This window comes from Aspergillus welwitschiae (genome assembly GCF_003344945.1).
Source record: "Aspergillus welwitschiae strain CBS 139.54b unplaced genomic scaffold BDQ94scaffold_24, whole genome shotgun sequence".
NCBI lineage: Eukaryota > Fungi > Ascomycota > Eurotiomycetes > Eurotiales > Aspergillaceae > Aspergillus > Aspergillus welwitschiae.
In genome coordinates this window covers 15,037-37,175 of record NW_020798718.1, presented here as the reverse complement: position 1 = coordinate 37,175, position 22,139 = coordinate 15,037, and the positions used below count along the sequence as shown (strand labels likewise).

The 22,139-nt window shown below is 48.9% G+C and overlaps 9 protein-coding genes across 9 annotated transcripts; 4 read left to right on the top strand and 5 right to left on the bottom strand.

The window, feature by feature from the left end:
* Positions 1 to 491: 491 nt before the first annotated feature.
* Positions 492 to 2,605, top strand: BDQ94DRAFT_147135 (MFS transporter). Its single transcript, XM_026766966.1, has one exon. The coding sequence runs from the start codon at positions 660 to 662 to the stop codon at positions 2,478 to 2,480; it is 1,821 nt and encodes a 606-aa protein (XP_026624315.1). The 5' UTR covers positions 492 to 659; the 3' UTR covers positions 2,481 to 2,605.
* Positions 2,606 to 3,397: 792 nt separating this feature from the next.
* On the top strand, positions 3,398 to 4,895 carry BDQ94DRAFT_147133 (60S ribosomal protein uL24). Its single transcript, XM_026766965.1, has 3 exons — positions 3,398 to 3,836; positions 4,078 to 4,110; positions 4,168 to 4,895. The coding sequence occupies exons 1-3, from the start codon at positions 3,714 to 3,716 to the stop codon at positions 4,405 to 4,407; spliced, it is 396 nt and encodes a 131-aa protein (XP_026624314.1). The 5' UTR covers positions 3,398 to 3,713; the 3' UTR covers positions 4,408 to 4,895.
* A 134-nt stretch (positions 4,896 to 5,029) lies between these two features.
* On the top strand, positions 5,030 to 6,818 carry BDQ94DRAFT_147130 (prolyl hydroxylase family protein). Its single transcript, XM_026766964.1, has 2 exons — positions 5,030 to 5,360; positions 5,415 to 6,818. Exons 1-2 carry the CDS (start codon positions 5,075 to 5,077, stop codon positions 6,584 to 6,586), a joined length of 1,458 nt encoding a protein of 485 aa, XP_026624313.1. The 5' UTR covers positions 5,030 to 5,074; the 3' UTR covers positions 6,587 to 6,818.
* A 1,647-nt stretch (positions 6,819 to 8,465) lies between these two features.
* On the bottom strand, positions 8,466 to 9,249 carry BDQ94DRAFT_147128 (uncharacterized protein). Its single transcript, XM_026766963.1, has one exon. It carries the CDS (start codon positions 9,225 to 9,227, stop codon positions 8,652 to 8,654), a length of 576 nt encoding a protein of 191 aa, XP_026624312.1. The 5' UTR covers positions 9,228 to 9,249; the 3' UTR covers positions 8,466 to 8,651.
* Positions 9,250 to 9,671: 422 nt separating this feature from the next.
* Positions 9,672 to 10,112, bottom strand: BDQ94DRAFT_172063 (uncharacterized protein; the record flags this gene model as incomplete). Its single annotated transcript, XM_026771889.1, has 1 exon — positions 9,672 to 10,112. One exon carries the CDS (start codon positions 10,110 to 10,112, stop codon positions 9,672 to 9,674), a length of 441 nt encoding a protein of 146 aa, XP_026624311.1.
* Positions 10,113 to 11,675: 1,563 nt separating this feature from the next.
* On the bottom strand, positions 11,676 to 12,535 carry BDQ94DRAFT_147127 (glutathione S-transferase family protein). The gene has a single exon (XM_026766962.1). It carries the CDS (start codon positions 12,485 to 12,487, stop codon positions 11,828 to 11,830), a length of 660 nt encoding a protein of 219 aa, XP_026624310.1. The 5' UTR covers positions 12,488 to 12,535; the 3' UTR covers positions 11,676 to 11,827.
* A 2,149-nt stretch (positions 12,536 to 14,684) lies between these two features.
* On the top strand, positions 14,685 to 16,543 carry BDQ94DRAFT_180371 (major facilitator superfamily domain-containing protein; the record flags this gene model as incomplete). The annotated part of the gene is made up of 3 exons (XM_026773607.1): positions 14,685 to 15,200; positions 15,254 to 15,407; positions 15,477 to 16,543. The coding sequence occupies 3 exons, from the start codon at positions 14,685 to 14,687 to the stop codon at positions 16,427 to 16,429; spliced, it is 1,623 nt and encodes a 540-aa protein (XP_026624309.1). The 3' UTR covers positions 16,430 to 16,543.
* Positions 16,544 to 17,505: 962 nt separating this feature from the next.
* Positions 17,506 to 19,506, bottom strand: BDQ94DRAFT_180370 (uncharacterized protein; the record flags this gene model as incomplete). The annotated part of the gene is made up of 1 exon (XM_026773606.1): positions 17,506 to 19,506. The coding sequence occupies one exon, from the start codon at positions 19,504 to 19,506 to the stop codon at positions 17,506 to 17,508; it is 2,001 nt and encodes a 666-aa protein (XP_026624308.1).
* Positions 19,507 to 21,595: 2,089 nt separating this feature from the next.
* Positions 21,596 to 22,125, bottom strand: BDQ94DRAFT_172059 (uncharacterized protein; the record flags this gene model as incomplete). Its single annotated transcript, XM_026771888.1, has 2 exons — positions 21,596 to 21,702; positions 21,819 to 22,125. 2 exons carry the CDS (start codon positions 22,123 to 22,125, stop codon positions 21,596 to 21,598), a joined length of 414 nt encoding a protein of 137 aa, XP_026624307.1.
* Positions 22,126 to 22,139: the final 14 nt, after the last annotated feature.

The following is a 22,139-nucleotide window of genomic DNA, read 5'->3' as shown; positions in this document are numbered from 1 at the left end:
GGATTATTTCGGAGAGCTAAGTACTCTGAGTAGTCCAGCGGAGATGGGAGGCTCCCCACCCGCAGTGTGCGTATTGACATGGCAAAATCCTAAGCTTTTGCTTCGTGGTGTTCTTGCGATATCTAATCTGACAGGTCATTAATAATGCCCGAGATCTGCACAGATCATTTTCTGCGCTTGGTTCAATGTCGACATCTGATTGTCAGGCATTGAGTCAAATTGCCAGTGTATTCTTTCCACGCTACTAGGGCTGACGCGATTTTCCATGGACTACTAAAACTCTATGGGACGCTTACCAAGCCAGCCAACCGAATGCGATGGAAAACACGAGCACAGCTCATGTTGCATCTTCTCGTATCTGGAGTCGTCGATGATGGCGTGGCTTCGTTGCTGATCAGTAATCATCGAAATCTTATCGCAACCACCACCAATGCAGCACGACAGCTGGTTGCTGAGTAATGGCCGCTTCGTTCGTCCATGGAAGCAGAATGGTGCCTTTGTCTGTGCGCTGAATAATTCGAATAGATTTACTAGTATAGCGTCGTGATCAGTATAAATCTGCGAAGATGGCGCTCATGAAATACGCAGTCTCAATTCAATCAAGCTCCTCAATTTCTCCATCTACTAAGGAGGAAAAGAAAAGTACAGTCTTCTGACCAATGGAAGGCCTCATCCGCAATAGCACAGCCGGCCAGCTGCTGCGCTGGATCACCAGGAATAAAGTTCTACTGCACCCTGAGGAACGTCCGGATTTCCAATGCCCTCATTGCTACGCCGACAAAGCCGCCTCCCCGACACTATTCGCACATGAAGCAGATGGCGAGCAGACCCCGAAGCCCGAATCCGACCCGGAGGGTGAACAACGCGAAGATGCGACAGACAATGTCTCTCGATCCGAAACTCGAGATGGAGAAACATTGGGCGCATCCGAATTGTCCCGCGTGCCTTCAATGGCGGACGTGGAAAAGGTCCAGACCCAATCGGACCTGGCACGTATCTATACGGCTGCCACACAGACAGAGACACTGCAGAAGGCTCCTAGCCGACCCATCGCACCCACCAAAACTGCTGATGGTACAATCCTAGTCGACTGGTATACTACGCGCGATCCAGAGAATCCCCAAAACTGGTCTATCGGCAAGAAGTTAGCCGTTGTCTCCCAGATCTATCTCTACACCTTAGTCGTCTATATGGGCTCGTCCATCTACACTCCCAGCGCACCTCAGATTCAAGAACGCTTCGGGGTCTCCTCGACAGCTGCATCGTTGGGCCTGGCTTTGTATGTCCTTGGGTACGGCATCGGCCCCATGATCTTCTCCCCACTTAGCGAGATCCCCAGCGTCGGACGTAACCCGCCATACATCATCACCTTTCTTCTCTTTATCCTGTTCAGCATTGGTGCTGCAGTCGTCAACACATTCGGAGGTCTCCTCGTCCTCCGGTTTCTCCAGGGCTTCTTCGGCAGTCCATGCCTCGCAACAGGCGGTGCCAGCATCGGCGATGTATTCAGTCTCCTGAAGCTACCTTACGGTCTCTCCGCATGGGCTGCCTTTGCCACTTTGGGCCCAGCCCTGGGACCCGTCATCTCGGGCTTCAGTGTCCCCGTCGAGGGCTGGCGCTGGTCACTGTGGGAGACAGTCTGGATGTCTTCCCCTATCCTGGTTGTCATGTTCTTCTTCCTCCCCGAAACCTTCCCAGACTCCATCCTCCTCCAACGCGCACGACGCCTCCGTCGACTGACTGGCAACGACAAACTCCTCTCCCAGTCAGAAATCAACCAGAAGAAGCTCACCTTCACCGCAGTGGCCATGGAAGCACTCTACCGGCCCCTCCAGATTGTGGTCCTCGACCCTGCCATTCTCTTCGTCAACATCTACACCAGTCTCATCTACGGCATCTACTACTCGTTCTTTGAAGTCTTTCCCATCGTCTACATCGACATGTACCACTTCAACCTCGGCCAAATGGGTCTCGTCTTCCTCAGCATTGCAGTGGCCCTCGCCATAGCCGTCCCCGCCTACTTTATCTACCTGAATAAAGTCTTCGAGCCCGAGATCCGAACCCGGGGTCTGCAGTCCCCCGAGCGACGCCTCATCCCCGCCCTCTTCGCCTGTTTCCTGCCTCCGATCGGGCTCTTCCTCTTCGGATGGACCTCCCGCACCTCAGTGCACTGGATAGTCTCAGTAATTGGAATCTTGATCTATACTATTGGCATCTACGTGGTCATCCAGTGCATCTTCATCTACATCCCCATGACGTACCCACAGTACGCGGCGAGCCTGTTTGCAGGGAATGATCTCATGCGGAGTGCGCTGGCTTGTGGTGCGGTGCTGTTTGCGCGTCCCCTGTATGTGAATCTGGGGGTCGGGCCTGGGATTAGTCTGCTGGCGGGGTTGACGGTGGGTTGTATTGCGGGGATGTTTGCGCTGTATCACTTTGGGGCGGCGCTGAGGGCGAGGAGTCGGTTTACGGCGAAGTAGATTGGTGGTTGTGTTTGAGCGATCGGAATTCTCGTCGAGTTTCGGGTTTGCTTTAGCGTTTAGCTTGTTCTTATGGTATATGATAATAGTGCTAGTAGTAATAATAATGTTGTTTCTTGACCAGTTCAGCGTGCTAATGTACTTGCTTAGTGGCGACGATGATTCTGAACATGTAGAAAATCTTGTGGTCGATAAGGCGCGGCAGTCACGGCTCCGATAACGATAGCCACTACTAACCGCTTTCGTACTCGTATGTACAAACTTGACAGTGCATGTCTTTTCTTAAAAAGAGAATGAATAGTATGCTAATATCGCTAGGGCACACCTTTTTATGGACAATAGTGATGAAATTGATGAATTGGCATGAAAGCGCCAGTGGATTCAGGAGTGAGTGATCAGGGTCAGTTTGTATAGTAGGACCCATTATATATAGTTCCACGGTCAGGTGCCTCAAGATCAGGATATCGACCATAAATTATTACTAATTCCACATTTTTAGCTGGAAAACAAACCCAAGTTACCACTACATTCTCAAAGATACATCCCAGAGAAATTTCTCCATTGACTAACATTGATTTGGAGAAAAGAACCTTGTGGTAGGTATACAAACTCCGGGGCAGCCCTATTACCTGTCCTAATCGGGTAGGGAGTAATAGCCAGTTTTCTCCCGCGGGGAGCACCTCTAAACGCCCCTGCATAAGTGCAAAGAGAGGATACAGAAACATATAGTATGCAATACAATGTTTTCAGAGGGTCATATAATCATCAACAGCGATAACACCCCACTAGAAATTCAAGATATCATGATTCATGTCCAGTGTCGGTACAGATGTGGCTATTCTTAGTTCTACAGTATCAGTAAGTTAAGTAACCTACAATACCCTCAAATCATTTAGGAATTAAGGAGCATCGAGCCGGGCTCCAGTCAGCATCGAGAATGGCTGCGGGCGGAAACCCACGACAGCCAATCACAACGACGGACCTGGCCGCTAGGCGAAGCGGGGGGTCATGTGACGCACAGCCCGAATTTTCGGCCACAAACGAAACAGATCCAGCAAAGCAGTAAGACTCTTCCTGACGACCTTTCCGACGACCCTCACGACACCCGTCCGAGTTCTCCCACGACCTTTAGGTGGCATATTCACAATGGCTGTCAGGAACTCCAGTGCGTCGTCCTGTTCTGTCGATTTTTCTCGAAGTCGCCAATCCAATCCATACTAATTTGACTTCGTGATGATTTCAGGTCTCGCCTCTTCTCGCCGCAAGTCGCGCGCCGCCCACTTCAACGCCCCCTCCAGCGAGCGCCGCGTTATCCTCTCTGCTCCTCTCTCGAGCGAGCTCCGCGCCAAGTACAATGTACGTTCGATCAGACCGATGTGATTCTTGTTTTTGCAGCCCCTGGGATGTGTGTGTGTTTGGAGATGGATTTGGCATGATTTCTTTCTTTCCGGTCGGGGACAGGCTGGATCAGGCCAGCGAGATTGGGATTTGGGAGGCAGATGCAAGAACCAGATCCAATCGACAAACATCCAATCCGAGATATCAGGCACAACGAAACAATGCTGGGAGAAATGGTTCTAACGCAGTCGTTTGATAGGTCCGCTCCATGCCCATCCGCAAGGACGACGAGGTGAGCCAAGGCTGATTCTAACCCGACATCTAACCCACTCGCTAAACTGAGAACAAGGTCATGGTCGTCCGTGGCAGCAACAAGGGCCGTGAGGGCAAGGTCACCAGCGTCTACCGCCTGAAGTGGGCCATCCACGTCGAGCGCATCAGCCGCGACAAGAGCAACGGCCAGAGCGTCCCCATCCCCCTCCACCCCTCCAAGGTCGTCATCAAGAAGCTCCACCTCGACAAGGACCGTGAGGCCATCCTTGAGCGTGTTGGCAAGGGTCGTGAGGCCGTCAAGGCCAAGTCCGCTTAAATCGGGGGATTTTTGTGAGGTTTAGTTCATATCTGGCAAATGGCAGTGATAACGCGGGAGTTCCGGAAGACGCGAACAATATGGGATCTTGCCTACAGTCGGGATATATCTATAAAACATGATGTATTCTGATGAATGAAAAACGAAAAATTCAATTTCCTCTACCTACTTCAATTCGGCACCCCCCAGAGATTTGCGTGTTCGATCCGGCGGACTGGCTGCTGCGACCGTTTCCGGGGACTACTTATATCTCCGGACGGAGCAGCAGAGCACGGTGCTTTCTCTATCTCGGGAATAGATATTGGGATAGAAGGTTGTCGTCCGGACCTGTTCGCCAGCCAGCACTTCCGAATCAACCCCAGTTCTGAAGCCATTGCACTTGCGACTGTAGAGCAGTGCTGCCCCTTGTTCTTCACAGTAGCCTATCCCCTCTGGCTGTCTTCAAAATCCCTGGACGTAACAATGTAATTCTTGCTGGATTGCCCACTTCCTGCATGTCATTTCCCTAGTAGAGCCAGTGCCAGAATCCACGGCGGGTCGGTCAGGCTTAATAATCGGTTCTCGACTGCCGCAAAAATGGTTGTGGGAAATCCCCATCCCCACCGGTTATCCGTCAGTTATCAGTAGCCATTGTCGCCCCAACTGGCCATCAGCATCACCGATAACGATGGCCAAGTCGAAAGCTGCCAAGCGCAAGCGCAACGCCCAAGCCGATCTCCCGCAAAAGATCCCAAAGGCTGCTTCCACGATCCTTACGCCCCCTCCCGATGGCGCCAGTCGAGAGCCGAAAAACCTCAGCACCGTCGTCCCCGACGAGGACCTCGAAATCACCATTGAGACGCTCACAACCTTGACTCAGTATCCCAGTCTGACCAAGTCAAAAGCATGCAAGGACCTCCGGGTGGCGGTCTATGAGTTCCGCCAGGCCTGTACTACGGGCGTGAACAATGCCGGTATGCTGCTATTGCACTGTCTCTAATTAATAGTGGCGATTAATCGTTCGGTAGAGGGCGCGAACCTGACCGCACGAATTACCGGTGCCCTGGCCGATAAACGATACCTGGAAGCAAAGATCCTACTTGCTGAGATGAGAATCCGGGGTGAACAACCCAAGATCGGAGCCTTGTGTCGCTGGGTACGAGATCTCGACGTCGTCAGCGGCCTCTCCACCCAACCCGAAGCCCTCGCGAAGGCCTCCCTCGAGCGCACCCCTCAGGACCTGGAACTGCTCGGCGTTCTTGATGCCATCCTACGTGTCAGCACTCCCATTGATCTCAGATCGAATGCAGTCGACTCGACGGATCCCATCGCCTTCCAGTCCATCTGGGACCTCCGTCCCAATACCACACCCCTTCCAGTATATGCCTCCGTCCTCGATAAATCGATCCTGAACGAAGCCCCGAAAGACCCTGCCGCTCTCCGCATTATCGAGACGACTCCTGGCCCTCTCCGCAAACCTCCGAACCACCATCCCGCTATCCTCTACACTACCCTTCCCAACGCCATCCCGCTGGACCCCGTTAGCCCATCGATAACATACCACCCCCACCCCGCGGTCCCGGGCCTCGGACTGGCCTTGAACGTCCTCACCCCGTCTGAATGCAAGGCCATCATTGCTGCCGGTGAATCCGTCAACTTCCTGCCCGACGTCCCCCTCCGTGAAGACGGCGACATGAGCATTCTCGCCCACAACTTCTACTGGGTGATCGACACCACATTCCACGACATGCTCTGGGCTCGTATATCCAAGTACGTGCCCCAATCGATCAACGGCCGTCTTGTGCGAGGCATCAACCGTCGTTTCCGGGTATACCGATACGTTCCTGGTGCGGAATACCGATGCCACATTGACGGCGCCTGGCCGCCGTCGGGTATCCTTCCCGATGATACATACGTGTATGATGCCTCGCCTGAGGGGAACAAACAGAGCTCCATGTATACCTTCTTACTCTACCTGAATGATGAGTTCGAGGGCGGTGAGACGACGTTCTTTATGCCGGCTGCCAGGGAAGGCACGCTGAATGCATACCCCGTGCGTCCCGTCATGGGTGCTGTTGCCATTTTCCCACATGGAGAGGCGAATGGGGCGCTGTTGCATGAGGGAACCGGGGTACGGAAGGGAGCGAAGTATATTATTCGGACGGACGTGGAGTATGATATTAAGCCCTCTGAGGAGTAAAATAGATACCAGTATATACGTATACACAGACAGATTAGCAGATACCGGATTGGAATGTGACTTTACTTTAATGTTCCAGCTATGTGATCAATATAGCACGTGAGGGGGTTCGTACTAGTACTTAGTCATTTATTAGATTGTGCAGAGTGAATACATCCACACCTACTACTATCTGGAATTATTTCTCGACCGAAGGAAGCTTTATTTTATATCATTTCGTTTTTCCCGTGCTATTATCACAGCATTATTACTATTGTCATCAGCAGCCATGCATCCTGCTGCACCGTTATATATATAATCCTACCCTACCCTCCCATTGAACATTGCCTGGGCTCGACCGGCTGAATCTCCTGAGCCAACTGCAACTAGCAGTAGTATTACTAGTACGCCCATACTACTATTCAAGGCACGCCTGCACAGGTACTGCATATATAGCAACACTCAAACTGAATCCACAGACCCAACATACAAAAATCAAACCAACAAGCCGTTGATGATCCGGAATCCTATAGTGGCTGACGTAATGTGAGTCTCTTCCGGAGAGGTCGATATATCGATCACGTGGTACCAAGTCCCTAAGGTCTAAGGACCTGGCGCCCCACAAAGGCTTTGGAATGAACCATTCCTTTTTCGATATTAAGCGAGAATTTGTGCACCATATAATTTGTTGGAAAGAAAAGGCTAGTACATACGACCACAGGGTGTGGAAAACAGGGCTTCCCGTCCGCTCAGCCGTACTTAAGCCACACGCCGGGAGGTTAGTAGTTGGGTGGGTGACCACCAGCGAATCCCTTCTGTTGTATGTATTCTTCTTTTCCCCCCTTTTTATTTGTTGTAATTATTTGTTTTTGTACAAGTTTTGGGGTGTCTGATCTATGTATTGAAGACAATGCCGAGTCAATATTGGTGAAATTGGGGATTGAGCTCGCTTAAACTCGTGTCGGGCTTGGGAACATCACGATTGTACCATGCCGATAGTTGAGGTAGCTGATCCTGAGAACTATGGCTGTCGGTCATTATTCCCGGAACTTTGCTCGAACACACTGTGATTATTTTCGGAACAGGAAGGAGACACTAAATGAAGTATGGAAAGGAAGCGAGGGCTTACAGCAAAGTTAATTGTTAACACTCCCGCAGAGAACTGTTATTATACACCACAATAGATGAGATACTAAGGTAGTTCTTCTGCCAGAAATACAAGTACTCTAAAGAAGATTGAATATTGCATCTAGATGAGGAGTTAGAAATAGATGAACGTATTATGCGCACGTCGCTGGCTTATTGGGAAGGGCACCGCGGAATATGGCATAGTATGGACCTATCACACTGAATGGAACATTAGTAAGATTATTCGAGTGTTTCCCGGGCACAATTTACTATTCTTCGAACAGCCATTGCGATAAGACATTCCTTCTGCATCAGGGGTAATGCGAGTGACTGCGGACTATGGCCGGATTCAATTGCCTGTGTGGCTATTACGCCGCTCTTTTCTAGGCTGGGTTCATACCAGATAAAGAGACTCTACGGATGTTGAGAAGCCTTCTCTTCTTTTTCAAAGCAACACTCAAAGCAGCACCCAGGGCGACACCTAGAAGAACGCCTCCCCACGCCCAGAGGGGAAGACGGTGCAAAGTCTATACGCCAGACTTCGACACAGTCGCCCTCCCAAGCGATACCACACAGATATCTTCGTTGAAGCAAGCCTGAATGCTGCCAAAGGAGCGCTATAGCATGTCACTGGCGACATCACCAGCCCAAATCCCTCTCAATCAGGTGCATCATGGACATCTCAGCGGGCCAGAATTGGATAAACTCCTGGACTCGCCAGGACCAGTCTTCATCCCAGCAAAAATGTAGAGGACAAGATGCACAAAAGCCTTCCCAGAAGTCAGGAAACCATCCAGCATTCTCCCAGTCAACAAGTACAATGTCGAATGATCGTCTATCTTGATTATTTTGGCAGTTTTCCACAACCAGGATGTTTTTCTGCTGGATGTCCCCATGCGTCAGTGTGGGCCGGTGTCCTTGAAGAACACGAGGGAGATATTTCTCATAAAAGCGAGCTTTATAGTCTGGATGTTTGTTTTTTTTCAATTAGGGCTCTATAGTTCTCGACAAGGCCCGTAACGAAGGCAGATTCATTGGAAAAGGGCCCGAGAAATCCCTCATGATCATCGCCACGTTGGCTATAGAATAGGTAGTGAGGTAGAGGACCCCCATCCAAGCCTCCAAAGAAGTCAGGCCATGGACATTCAGCTTTTCTCATGGCATCGAATACTTGCTGGAGTTTAGTGATAATATCGTCCTTCTCAGAAGGCGCCAATGATGACCAAAGGGAATTCAGCGGTACTCCATGAATGCGTTGCATGACTAGAAAACGCTCATCAGACTCGCAGTGCATCGCATATAAGCGAGGCGCCAGAACTTCTGGAACACATTGTTCAAGATAGATTAAAGCCTGGCCTTCCCAGGTTTCCACACGAACTCCATATTTCACCACGATATTGTTGTTCACTGCCACAACCTTAGAGCCCCTGGCCTCCCACAGAACATTGGTGCATGCGCGAATTTCGTTTATTGTAGGTAGCGGAGTAGGCAAATGGTGGGAGCTCTGGAAGGGGAGAGCTACCGGCTCCCACATAATGAAAAGAGCAGGAGTCGATGGATGGAGGTGATATTAAGATAAGGAGGAGGCTGAATGGAATATGAGAGGGGAAACCAGCACGTGCTTATTTCACGGTCATGTGATATTTTTACCTGACACTATGATTAAAAAATCAGTTATCTGAAAAGAAATAAGACACCATAGAGTCGTTACTTGGAGGTGTCAAATCGGAAAGATATTTCAAAGTTTGTGAAAAATATCAGGGAATCGATTAGGTATGAAAACGGTCCATTGTAACATCTTCCGGCGAACATTGACGAAAGATAACTTTAGCCGACGGCTGGTATCAGCAGTAGTTTGAGGCTCTCACAATTACTTATAAAGCCTTGATAGTATATACATGATTGCACAAGGAAATTGACCGGTCCATATTAGGCAGTTTGATTCCATCCCACCCCACAATATCAAACCCAACTTCCTCTAGAACCCAGGGCAATCGAATGCCACCCGGTACCAGTTGCACTGATGGCCTGACTCTGTACAGCTACCCCAAACGCCACCAGAGGGCATTCCATACCCGTACAACCCATCACTATAAGCAATCTCGTACTTGATCGAACAAGAGGGACCGCCAACAATGTTCTTAATATCGACAGTATACGGCAGCTGCGAGTCGATGGCGTCTCCCTCAACGAAATTCTCCGTGTGGCCGATAAGATTGCATTCGTGGTCGTAGATATAGGCGGCATTCTTTTGAAGGTCTTCGCACGTGTCTGTAGGCTGGAGCTGGTATGCAGCGAATTGGCAGCTGCCGGCACCTTGGCCTACGCAGAGCTTGGCGCCATCGGGGACCCCATCGGCGAGGGTGAGGGTGGGGATGAGGGAAAGGAGGATGGAAGGGATGAGCTGGGTTGTCTTCATTGTTGCTTGTGTATCTTGTTGTGGGTTTGAACAAGTAAGGGAAGTTGTAGTATATTGGTTTGGAATGAAAGGTTTCTTGGAAGACTGTAGACAGCAAATCCTGAGGGAATACAGAGATTGTGTCGCAATTTATAGACATTTCTTCATAATCCCATGGTGCAGCCGACCTTGACTGCTGCTGCAGGATAGGACATGGCGCTCAGGTTGTATGGGGTATCGGCAAGGCTTAGCGAGGATGTTGGGGGCCAAAGGGGCCAAAAGGGGCCAAAAATGTAAAGGAAGCGGGTACAGTGGGCTCACCTTGCCCCCTGCCGGCCACTTAGAAGAGCCATATATGTCTTCAGCGCTATAGTGGCTGAAGCTTGTTCAAGCTTAGTATGGTACGATTATCCCACAACGAGGGACAACCACAGGTGAAGTCGAGGTTGTGACCCTTCATTTTGATGATGTGGGGGCCAGGATTAGACGGTAAGACAAAGCCATGGATTCTATTATGTCAACGCCGAAGCACCCGGTGAGAATAATCGTCATTATGGTCATAGTCACTCTCATTTGGCAAGTCGAAACCACAGCCGACGGTGAGAACGTGGAGATGTGGAGAATTGGCCTATCGAGATTGCTGTCTCAAACTCAAACTCTCGGTTCGACTCGGACTTGAGCGCCTTGGGAGTTGGCTGCAATAACCGTATTAACGTATTGTCAATCGCACTGCCTGTACGGTTGTGCAGATTGCCTTGGAAAATCCTCTAGTGAAGTTGCGTTCCATAAAAAAGCTGATTTTGTTGTGAAAATGTCATGCCAAAAGCCTACCGAGCTCAAGCGCCGAATGTTGCGCGGCTGGTAGTTAAGCAGGTGAATGGGTCGCTAGGCGGTTCGGTCATACGTATTGGTTCTTTAATTTCGGCTAGGAAGGGACCTGCTTACTACCAGTCATAATCATTGATAATATTCTCAACTTGTTGTAGATTGGGAACCGGGGGAGATATGGTGAGACAAGAGATCTTGAGGTCGGGCTAAGGTACGGATACTATTTCCGCACCGCGCGAGAGTCAAATATTAGGGAAAATTCGGCACTCGACATTAATCACGCTATTGCGCACGGTGGAACGCACCATTCAAAGGGAGCTCTGTGGGTGTTGATACTGTCATAGATTATCCAAGAATTATTCACCCTTCTGGTGTTCGACGACCTTTGGTCGCTTTTGGTTCCTCAGGGATCGTTTTTCGTGTTTTTTTTTTTTTTTTTTTTTTTTTTTTTTTTTTTTTTTTTTTTTTTTTTTTTTTTTTTCTTTTTTTTTTTTTTTTTTTTTTTTTTTTTTTTTTTTTTTTTTTTTTTTTTTTTTTTTTTTTTTCGACGATGCTAACGTTGGCCGCTTCGACATGACCTGAGTAAGTGAGATGAAGTAACCACTTCACGCATGGAGGAGGAACGACTATGCTCTTTTATGAACATTGGAAGAGGAAAATATATATGAGTTTCCCAAAACACAAGGACCTTCTCCAGTGCCTCGACATAACATGAATTTTCACTGACAATGACAGGAAGAAAGCAGCTTGTTCCCGCCGAAGGAGACTGTAAAACGTCTAAAAGTCTAGTCTATATAGGCTCAGGAGCCATTTGCAAAACAATATGACGCCACAAGTTCTGTAGCATGGCTGCGAAGCATCAATGATATAATCCTCCATAAACTCACCTTAAAGATCCAGTATGTGCATCACACTTCAACCCTGGCTGAGAAGGTCTGCAAGGCCTTCTTTGAAGCCTCTCGCTCATCCATTCTGTTCCAATATGCCAGAAAGTTCTCTCGTCCTGGCAACAGCACCCACCCACACGCCTTCATGGTCATCATCTTCAACAATCCATACAAGTGAACATCAGCAGCAGAGAATCTATCCCCACATAGCCAAGTCTTCCCCTCCAAATGATCATCCAGCATATTCAAAGCTCGATTAATCATGACTTTTTGATTCACCCTCGCCTCGGGCGTTGGAATCCGATGGCCTTTGTAGAGATCAATAGTAGCAGGATCATTCCTGAACCAAGCAATAGCCAGTTGACAAATCTCCAGGTCCATTCTTCTCATCCACATGCGGGTCTCGGCACGCTGTTCCGGCGTATTTCCGAACAGCGAGGTGCCTCCAACGGCGATCTCGTCCAGATACTCGTAAAGGGCCGTAATCTCAGTCAGAATAGTGCCGTCATCGAGTTGGAGGGCCGGAACTTCTCCACGAGGGTTAATAGCGCGATAAGGAAGGCGTCGGTTCTGAAGAGTCTTAGTGTCAACGACTTCGACGTCGAGTTGGAGACCGCCACGTTCGAGGATGAACAGCCGGACGGCCATGGGGTTGGGGGCGGGAGAGTCGTAGAGTTTCATGATGGTATTGAGTTGTTTTCTTCCAGGAGAGCTTTTATTTAGTGCTACAAACGTGTAATGGGTTTGGCTTACTGGAATTTGGCTTACTGGAAGGGCCAGGCCTTTATATATGTGCTTATGCTCGGACAAATGTCCATAATGGAACTAGCTGACGCGTGGATTAGTAGGCTTATCTATAGCCGGTCAGTGGGGTTGAGGCTGCGTAAACCCGCTTAATGCCGCTTAGAGCCGGTGACTTCCAAGATATAAAAGAGCTAGTAGTAAAATTACTATTCTCAAGCCAAGAAGAAGCGATATCGGAAGGGGAAAGGGACTTGATTGGTGTTAAAAATGGATTCTCGAGGGGTTCGACTTCACGGTGTTTAACTTCGTTCAGTGCGTCTAAAGTGAGTTTAATTCTATCTTGAAGAGGGGCGGAATCGGCGTGTACTTAGCACACGGACTGAAGGGGGTTTCGATACAACGACGTCCCGCATTGGAGTCCAGAATGGATGCGATAATTGCTTTCGCCCTTTGCCAACCGTATCATGATTGCATTAGGAGGAATGCAGAACCCATTGAAGATTAGTCATACTGAATAACCTTTCCATGCACATTTCCCATTGCCGATGCTCCCTGGCTCTAAGCTTAGTAAGAAGACTCAGGTTGTCTGGCAGGTCTGAACTTAACTATTAACATACACTACTACTGGTATATAGCTTGTGTTGGACCTTGACCATGAATGTATTATGCTGTAATGAAAATGATGCTTCTTGTAAGGGATAAACTCCATCCTTATTAATTCCTCTGCTACGTTTGTAAATTGAAGTATGGTAATGTTTGACGATGTCATTATTGATTCCTTGTGTTTGGGACCTGAAATTCAAGAGGATATCGAAAGTATCCAGGTAGATTTTGTCATTCATAAGCTTCCTAGAAAACCATAGTCAATTAAAGTCAAGAGCACTGTGAGGGGCTGAGCTTGAGTGCTTCGATGGCTGCTAACTAGACCTCTAATGAGAGTCATTATTGCGAGGAAAATGGCGCGGAGAAGGTCTAGCTGGTGTGACAGCTTGTTCTAATGTTGAAGGTAGCAGAAATAGTTGTTGGCATTTGTGAACCATCCTTTCGAAGCCGACTTTCTGAGAATAGAACCATGAAGAATTATTGGCACTTGCTTAATTGTTCTGTATGTGGGAATGTCGGTTCATTCTTTCAAGATTATTCAAGATTATCGCTCCCCTAAAACGAATGGTCATCTCCCACAAAGGCATCCTTGACTTTTCACCGAGAGTGGTTTTCGTCACATTAGTCATGGGTGACTCGTCGTTTAGCATGATATTGTCAAATCAGAATATCAGCAGTTCGAGTAATGAACGACATGTGTTGTTGTTCTTAGTAATGTTCAAAAAGACTGGATGTTGTAGTGTCTGTCACTCATAGAATGCACAGGCACTATGACGTCATTTCAGGTTGAGATGCAGTTGAATGTATAAGCCACTGATTGAATGAGCACCACCGACAACAGCACATGAAGGAAAATTTATCCGAAAGAACCTTATCAGACAGAAGGGGATGCAAGGAGCGTCATTATGCATGGTACCTGGAGAAATTTTAACCACATTAATAGAACACGTCATTTCAATGCTGCTGCTCTCTTATGTGTCCCGAGAGACCGAGGTTCGACGATAATCTGCTAGGCAACAGGTTGAATGTGAGTGGTGTATGCACGAGGAAGAAAACAATGGATGTGTGGCGAAGCTGCATTTCTTTGCAATGCAGCACCACAACGATGATATCATACCGGATGCTCTGCTGCTTACGGTGGACATCGGGGAGTGTGTTACTCCGAGTTAGGTGCATCGGTATGGAGCAGCCGGACCTCCGGAAGCCATCGAGACAAATCAAAAGCGAGCCCGAGGGCGCATTCTGAGTCGAGTGCCGATGCCCTGATTGGGCGCGTATGAACTTCTCCCCGGCGATGATCCACCGAGTGGATCTGCCCGGCCCGCCCCACTGCAACCCCAAAGTCACAAATCCGGTTTGGAAATGAACTGCTCCAGTATGACAACATCTAGAATGGATGATTGAGGCCGGATGGTATATCTATCAGACGACCGGCAGGGTATCCAGCCGTGTCAGACCACTCTAAGAGAGGTATAGTTCTTCTTATCTTTACCTGTTCCTGTGTGATAGTATCATTCAATGACATCACACTATGTATCCCCGCGAACAGCAACCCCAGTCCCAGTCATCTCGAAGTTCCTTTTCCGATAAGGGAATAGACAGCCAGGATAGCGGGGATGATATGGTCCCCGCATTTGGGCTCACTGGAGCCGAGAGCAAGGCGGGATCCATACGCTCAGACGGTAAACGCGAGTTGAAGGAGAACGACTGCTACGATAAGCTGGCTTACTGCTGGCCGAGATGGAAGAAATGGTCGTATCTTGCGGCTATAGCGTGCGTCCAAGTATCCATGAACTTCAACACCTCTGTTTTTCCCAATGCCGTGAAGCCATTGTCAGAGGCATTCAATATCGGTGAGCAGGAGGCCCGAACGGGGCAGATGATTTACCTCATCACCTATTCCATTGGGTGTGAATTATGGGCGCCTTGGAGTGAAGAATTTGGTCGCTGGCCTATCCTCCAGCTATCCATGTTTCTTATCAATATATGGCAAATTCCAGCTGCCTTGGCGCCAAATTGGGGCACCATTGTTGTTGCTCGTGGATTGGTCAGTTCCCTGCGTCTGGAATGTGCACTATGTCATGCTAACATAGTCTGTAGGGTGGAATCTCGACCGCTGGTGGTAGTGTCACCCTGGGTCTTATCGCCGATCTCTACGAAGCCGAAGACCAACAGTTTCCTCTGGCATTTATTGTCTTATCATCCTGTATTGGAACAAGTATCGGAGGAGTGATAGGTGGACCAATCGAGCGCTGTACGTACCCTCACCTTCCAAAAGATTGACCATTTATAATTCATAAACCACTGACTATGCATCCAACAGACCTCGACTGGCAATGGTTCTTCTGGATCATGCTCATCTTCGGCTTCACTGTCGAGGTAATCCTTCTCTTCGTTCCCGAAAGCCGCTCGACAATCATCATGGACCGCGAAGCCAAGCGCCGCCGCGAATCCGGCGAAGACCCCAACATCTACGGACCCAACGAGCTCAAAAACCCTCGCATTTCCCTCAAAGAAGCCGGAAAGATCTGGATCCGTCCCTTCTACATGTTCCTCCGCGAACCTATCGTCCTATGCCTCTCCCTCCTCTCCGGCTTCTCCGACTCCCTCATCTTCACCTTCCTCGAAAGTTTCTCCATTGTGTACGAGAAGGGCTGGGGCTTCGGTATCCTCGGCCAAGCGTGGGCGGTTATCCCAATCAACATCGGCTACGTGATTGCCTATTTCTCATACTTCCCATGGTTCTGGCGGGACCAGAAAATTCGCGACGCGAAGGGAGACGATGCACTACCTGCTGAGCGGAGACTCAAGTGGCTTCTTTATCTAGCCTTGCTTGAACCGATAGGATTGTTCGGTTTCGCGTGGACGTCTCTCGGTCAAGAGTACGGTGTCCCATGGATTGCATCCATGATCTTCTCTACCCTTGTCGGTATCGCCAACTACGCTATCTATCTTTCCTCGGTTGATTACATGGTCGCTGCATACGGTGTGTACTCTGCTTCTGCCACGGGCGGAAACGCCTTCTGTCGAGATCTGTTGGCAGGTATTGCGGCTATGTATACCACTCCGATGTATGAGAATATCGGAGACAAGTGGCATGTTGAGTATGCCACCACTATCCTTGCTTGCCTTTCTTGCTTGGTGGTGCTTCCGATTTACATCTTCTACTGGAAGGGGCCGCAGATTCGCGAGCGGAGCAAGTTTGCCCAGACGCTGGCGTCGGATCGGAAGGCTAACCAGGGCCATCGGGTTAGTAAGGAGGATGCTGCACCCTAAGGAGACGATAAGGTTCGCAGTTAGGTTTGATGTCTAAGGCTGGATGCCCTGACTTGTACATTATGCTGGCGTGATGTGATATAGAATTTGGATTGATGACTCTGTATATACGAATTTATGACTAGATGCACATAGAGGGCTGATATGATAGAGCCAAATGAAGATTTCGAATTAGATGCTTATCGCTTTTCTTATCTCTATCGGTGGCAGCGTATATTTTACCATCAATTGAATGTATTGGATGATGTGGAAAATGTGTCTCTCCGCTATCGGCACGGCGCTGACGTGAGCTCGCAGCTCATCTAATGAGAGGTCAATTCGTCGGCAAATTGCTCATGACAGCCGCTGCTGCCAACTTCCCTCTAACGATATCCTTGTCATCGGGCAATGTTGCGGGGTTTACCAAGAAGATGACAGTGAGCACAGCTGTGTGTTGTAACCCCCTGTTATGACTGCCACCGATGGAAGTAGACTTGGACCCAGTAGATGCTGACTGTAAAGTCTAGATTTTGATCAGTTTTCGTGTTGGAAATATCGTCGGATCGCAGCTATTCTTTGAAAGCCAAGCCCCTACCTACACCACCGGTTTCCTCGCAATTATGATATGCTATGCTGTGGGAATTATACTGTTGGTGTGGCTCGCTTCTACCTGGTGTGGGAGAACCGGCGTCGCGACCGAAAATGCTCACCAAATTATGGTAATGAGAAGTTAATGGAGACGTTGCTGGTATTCTGGAAGAAACAGACAAGGGGATCCCTCGATCTAGATATGTCTGCTGAGCCTAGTGCTTGGTTCTGTGTAGCCAGACAAGCTAGCGGCGTTTGGTGTCGAGTGATACTTGTAGTCTAGCTCAATCGGGCCCTTACATTCACTCCACTGTTCTACTCAACTACTGTATGAATAGACAAATTTAGCTTACCAAGCACTATAAAGGCTCTTTTAGAAAACGTTGGAGTACGTTCATTGACGAAGGGTGGAGAATAGTACTCCTTGTCTTTACAGTTAGATGTCTTGCTATTATGAAAAAATAGAGCACCTAATGATGTTAGAATGACCTCAACCCGAGTTTAAAGACTTAACCGATACTAGGAATTTCCGACGACCAAGTAGCAACACAAGCATCTGGTGGAAGAAAGGCCAATGTCCTCAACATTTCAATAACAATAAATAACCGCGCCACAATATAAGCAATCGCGCATGGGATTAACAAGATTGCAACAAAGTAGAAAAGCGCATTTACCAGAGGTCGCAGGAAGTGAAAGAAGCGCCTTAATACAAAAATTGCTTTCTCACGTATCGATTTCTGGCAGTGTGATCGTGGGGCTTGGTGTTCTACGTCTTCATTTGCATTCAAAGGTGGGGATGTTGATCTCTCGGACTCCTGGTTAGGGGTTTTCTCTGAGCTGGGGCCGGGTTCACCGTCAACCGGGTCTTCAGACTTGGTATCCCCAGGTGCAGAGCGGTCGAATCTATGTAGGAACCTTGTCAAGGCTTCTTCGATGTCATCCAGTCCGAAAAGCGTAAGAACGAGCAATGTACACGCCACAACACAAGCGGTGCACCACAATGCGGCCGCCCACCAGAGGTATTTTTCCACCATGGTGGGGAACTGAAAGTCCCAGGCAATAAGATGAATGCCTCCGAAGACCATACTGCCGATAAACATGGCCATGTCGGTGAACATATCGCTAGAGTCATCGGACTCTATTATGAATCCGTTGCCTATTGAATCTCCTGGTTCCAACTTGGATCCAAGCAAGATCCGCACCGCTTGTATAGTCGTAGTAAGCTTTTCCAAGCCGCTTTTAGTATTTGTCTCAGGACCCTGGATGTTGGAGTCGGATTGTGAGGTGGTAAGTTTGTTACTATTTTCGGACTCATCCTTTCTGTTACTGCCCTCATTGACCTCATTCCCAGCCTCGCTAGTGCGGTCGATATTGCGCTGGCTTCTGCTCTTTTCATTTTCGCTGCTGCAGTACTTGCATTTGTAGAATTTCCACTTCTTGTGTCCCCCGTCACCGTCAGGAAGTTCGGCGTTTTCGAGCTCCCTCTCCAGCTTCTTCATCGACCCAGGGTATTCAAAAAGAATCGGAACATTGACTCCCTTGGGCTTCCCTTGGTTGACGATATACATTCCCACCGCACATACCGCAAAGGCCACAACGGTGACCTCCAGCTGGGTTACAGATAGGCCATATATTGCTCGCGATATGATCTGAATAACCACCCAGAGAATCTGGCCGACGGCAAGGAGCCGCATGAAGACGTCTGTTTTGGACCGATCGTTGATCTCTTCCACGGATACATTAGCTAGACCCGGAATAGATGTTTTGGCGCTGCATAGAAGTTTAAAAGCATCGGTGGCTGTCAGATAGTAAACACCTTCGAATTTCTTTGCAGGATTCTCGGTGAGAGTAGGTTGTGTTTCCTGGGTTGCCTTTTCGTTGCTGAACACCGACGTCGATTGTTTCAATGTGCTCGAGCCCTCTTGTGGGGATGTCTGATCTTCTACAGAAGAACCCGTGCCGGGTGGATTGCTATCTTGGTTTTCCGTACTCGCTTCATCGTTTTCTGAACTGGATTTGTCCTCCTCGTCATTGGCAGTGTATCGCAGCGCAAATCCTCCCATGTTGGCAAACAAAACATGAGTTCTCGTCCAGTTCTTCTTCACGAAAAATTCTTCATAATGATGAAAAAGAGAATGCGCTCGGACCTGATCATCCCAGTATTTGGCGAAAGGTACTTCTGGGGCAAGCACAGTCAAGAGAAACCACTTCGTCGGATGTTGGTACTTCTTCACCATCCAACCCAGCCAGCACTTGAAGTTCTTTATTTCTGGTTTCGGCTGATATTCAGGAACATTGAGATGAAGCACAGTCCAAGTGCAGGCAAGAATAGTGAAAAGGGAAGACCACAGGATTTGCAAGGTCCCACGGGTATTGGGGGCTGTGACAAAATTGGTGTGCTCGGGCGGAAGTGTGCAATTTGTGTGAACTGTATTGAATGCTTGTACCCTGGTTGCTAGAAAAAGTGGAAGGAGAAGAAGAGTCATGATCCAAGGAGGCATTCTGAACATACTGTGGGACTGGATTGTACCTCAGCCATGGAAACCAAAGAGTCTGGGAGCGGAGACTCTTGGCAGCTTTTGTAGTTGATATGACCATCTCGATCGGACTTACTGGTGTCAGCGCTAGGGTCTCCTTCGGAGATGATCTTCATGGGAGGGGTTTTCGGATGCAGCTCTAGCCCGTAGTCTTGCTTATCTGCGCGAGAACTGCTGTGTGGTGATTCCCATCGGGGACCATTTGATCGGCGAACGGGTCGGGCCTGAAGTTTGCGCATAAAATGGAACACGTCAACTGCTCCCCACCTTCAGCTGCACTGTCTATCTCCTAATCAGCTCTTCCCCCTCAACATGAACCTATCATTCATGCATGTTCAAATAAGCAAAGATGCTCCTCCTAGAAGATCTGCGCGTCGACCTATTGCCGTGGGCAGAAACTGATAAGGCCGCGTAGGGTTTGACACCTGCAAGGCTATGATCAGAGGGGTTAGCGCAGCTTCGAAAGGCCTGAGCTGACACCTGACCATGCCCATTTCGTACATTCCTACAGTAGGAGCAGAAATGAGTTGGAGGAAGGGAACTCCGTAGAACTTGAATGTTTCGGACACATGTCTTATCCTTGCAATATACTAAAATGTGCTGAATAGGCTGGACATTTCCCTACACTACAGCGCCCGCGCATGTTATCCCCCTAATCAAGACCAACTAATCACCACTACGTGGTTATTATAGGGTGGATAAGACACTCATACGCCATCCATGCATGTCGCCATAGACATGCGGGAACCTGATTCCGTAGTAAGCCACCAAGAAATGAGAGCTGACTCGCTTGAATCGAACCAAAGTCGTCATTGGTTAGATTCCACAATTCCAAATCACACACTAGCAGCCCCAGTAGCTCTGAGAGAAACCAAGCGCTTTTCACCGTCCAGTCAAGGAAGGATATCTACAGCCTCACTTCGTATGTAGGCATCTAATTCGCCCAAGCTAGAACAGTCTTCCCTGCGAGAGGACAGGCCTCCAGCGGACTAAGAACGCCATGCGGGCTTTCGGATTGGCGATGGCCATGCGTGGACTGTCGCTCCCTCACCTCGCATCTTAGTCGCCGACCGATATTCATACACACTTACTATGATTCTCCGACACAAAGCTAGACGCCCAACTCAGTACATGATGACAGGCCTCAATGGTGACATGTAGAACACATGCGAGCGTGTTCCCCCACCTTTTGTCAATGATTCGAGTTTTCTGTTACCTTATGGTCTTCTCACATCAATGAAGGGATGACGAAGGGGCCGTGATGTTCCGGCATAAGGCATCATTACAGAGTATACTTTGTTTGTTACCGGCCTTGCCGAACTGTATCTGCCATGACGAGCGATACCGGCCGGTTCGTCCGAGGGGTTTCTCCACTAGTTCGATTTCGTTTAGTCAGGTGTCAGAGGCAAGATCGATAGGGCTCGGTTCCACTCCAACACCATCTTTTCTGACCCCCTTTTTGCGCCCTCCGACAGGTCGGACTTCCACTCAATGAAGAGGGGTTTAATAAGACTTACTCTGCGTCGTATTTCGAGCATTAGCTGAACTGTCACTCTATGAACTTCTGTATGTTTCCGATAGCTGCACACCCACAAGTAGGCCCCACAGGAAGTTTATTGTCCCTTGGCTTGAAAAGTGTGTATTGGTATGTAATCTAGTATTCGCTTGCCCCTAGTCTATATCACCTCTCTGTTCTTTTCCCCTCGGTAGTACTCTAACTTGCGAACCATGTTTTGCTGATTTACTAGCGGTTACCAACCAGGGGTAGCAGCGGGTCATCCAACAATTCCGCAATAGCAGGAACGGGTAAGGCGCTGGGACTTGTCGGAGCCGACCTAAGTTGGATAAAGCGTTTAATTGGTTTGTTGTATACTCCGTACTACCTCCCTAAAAGGTCTAGAAGAGGTATTGAGCATATGTATGAAAGGGACCGGGGTTTTCCCGAAAGGGGATGATTATTCGTTGAGATCCCAATCTGTACAGTGCCTTTCTGCAGGCCAACCCTCCTCCCCGGTTACAAAGTAGCTAGTAAGCCAGGGCACTGCATTTAGTTCATACGCTCTCAAAGCAAAAATACCTGGCTCAATGCCAATAGCCCAATCACCAGTCCAGCGGTGGATGTTGTCTTGGATGCCGCTGAGGAGGAGCATGTCTTGTAACCCGCCGTGCCTTCGCTTCCAAGTCAGCTACTGCTCGCCACCAGAACCAAGAAGTAGAGATGTGGGGGGTGAATGGACGAAGAAAATAGATGGTAAGAGGGAATAAAACTATTAGGAAGGACATACCTGAAGCGTAATAGCACATGTTATCGTAGCTCCACATACTGTCTGCCCACCGGGTGTAGTTGAATGTTCCGTTACACGAGGTGTGCGTGCACTCCAGGACCTGCGACGTCCAGTTATTGGAGACCCCGTTTGCGTTCTCGCAGATGCACTTGAGATCAGAGCGGTCGGTGCTGGCGGCCAGGGTGGTGTAGTTAGCACCACAGGTCCCGTTGGTGACCAGCTGCTGGAGATAGTCTGAGTAGCAGGGTCGGTAGCACGCCAAGAAATTGTCAATAAAGGCATCGAACGAACAAGGAATGAAATCCATCGTGTGATCGGGAG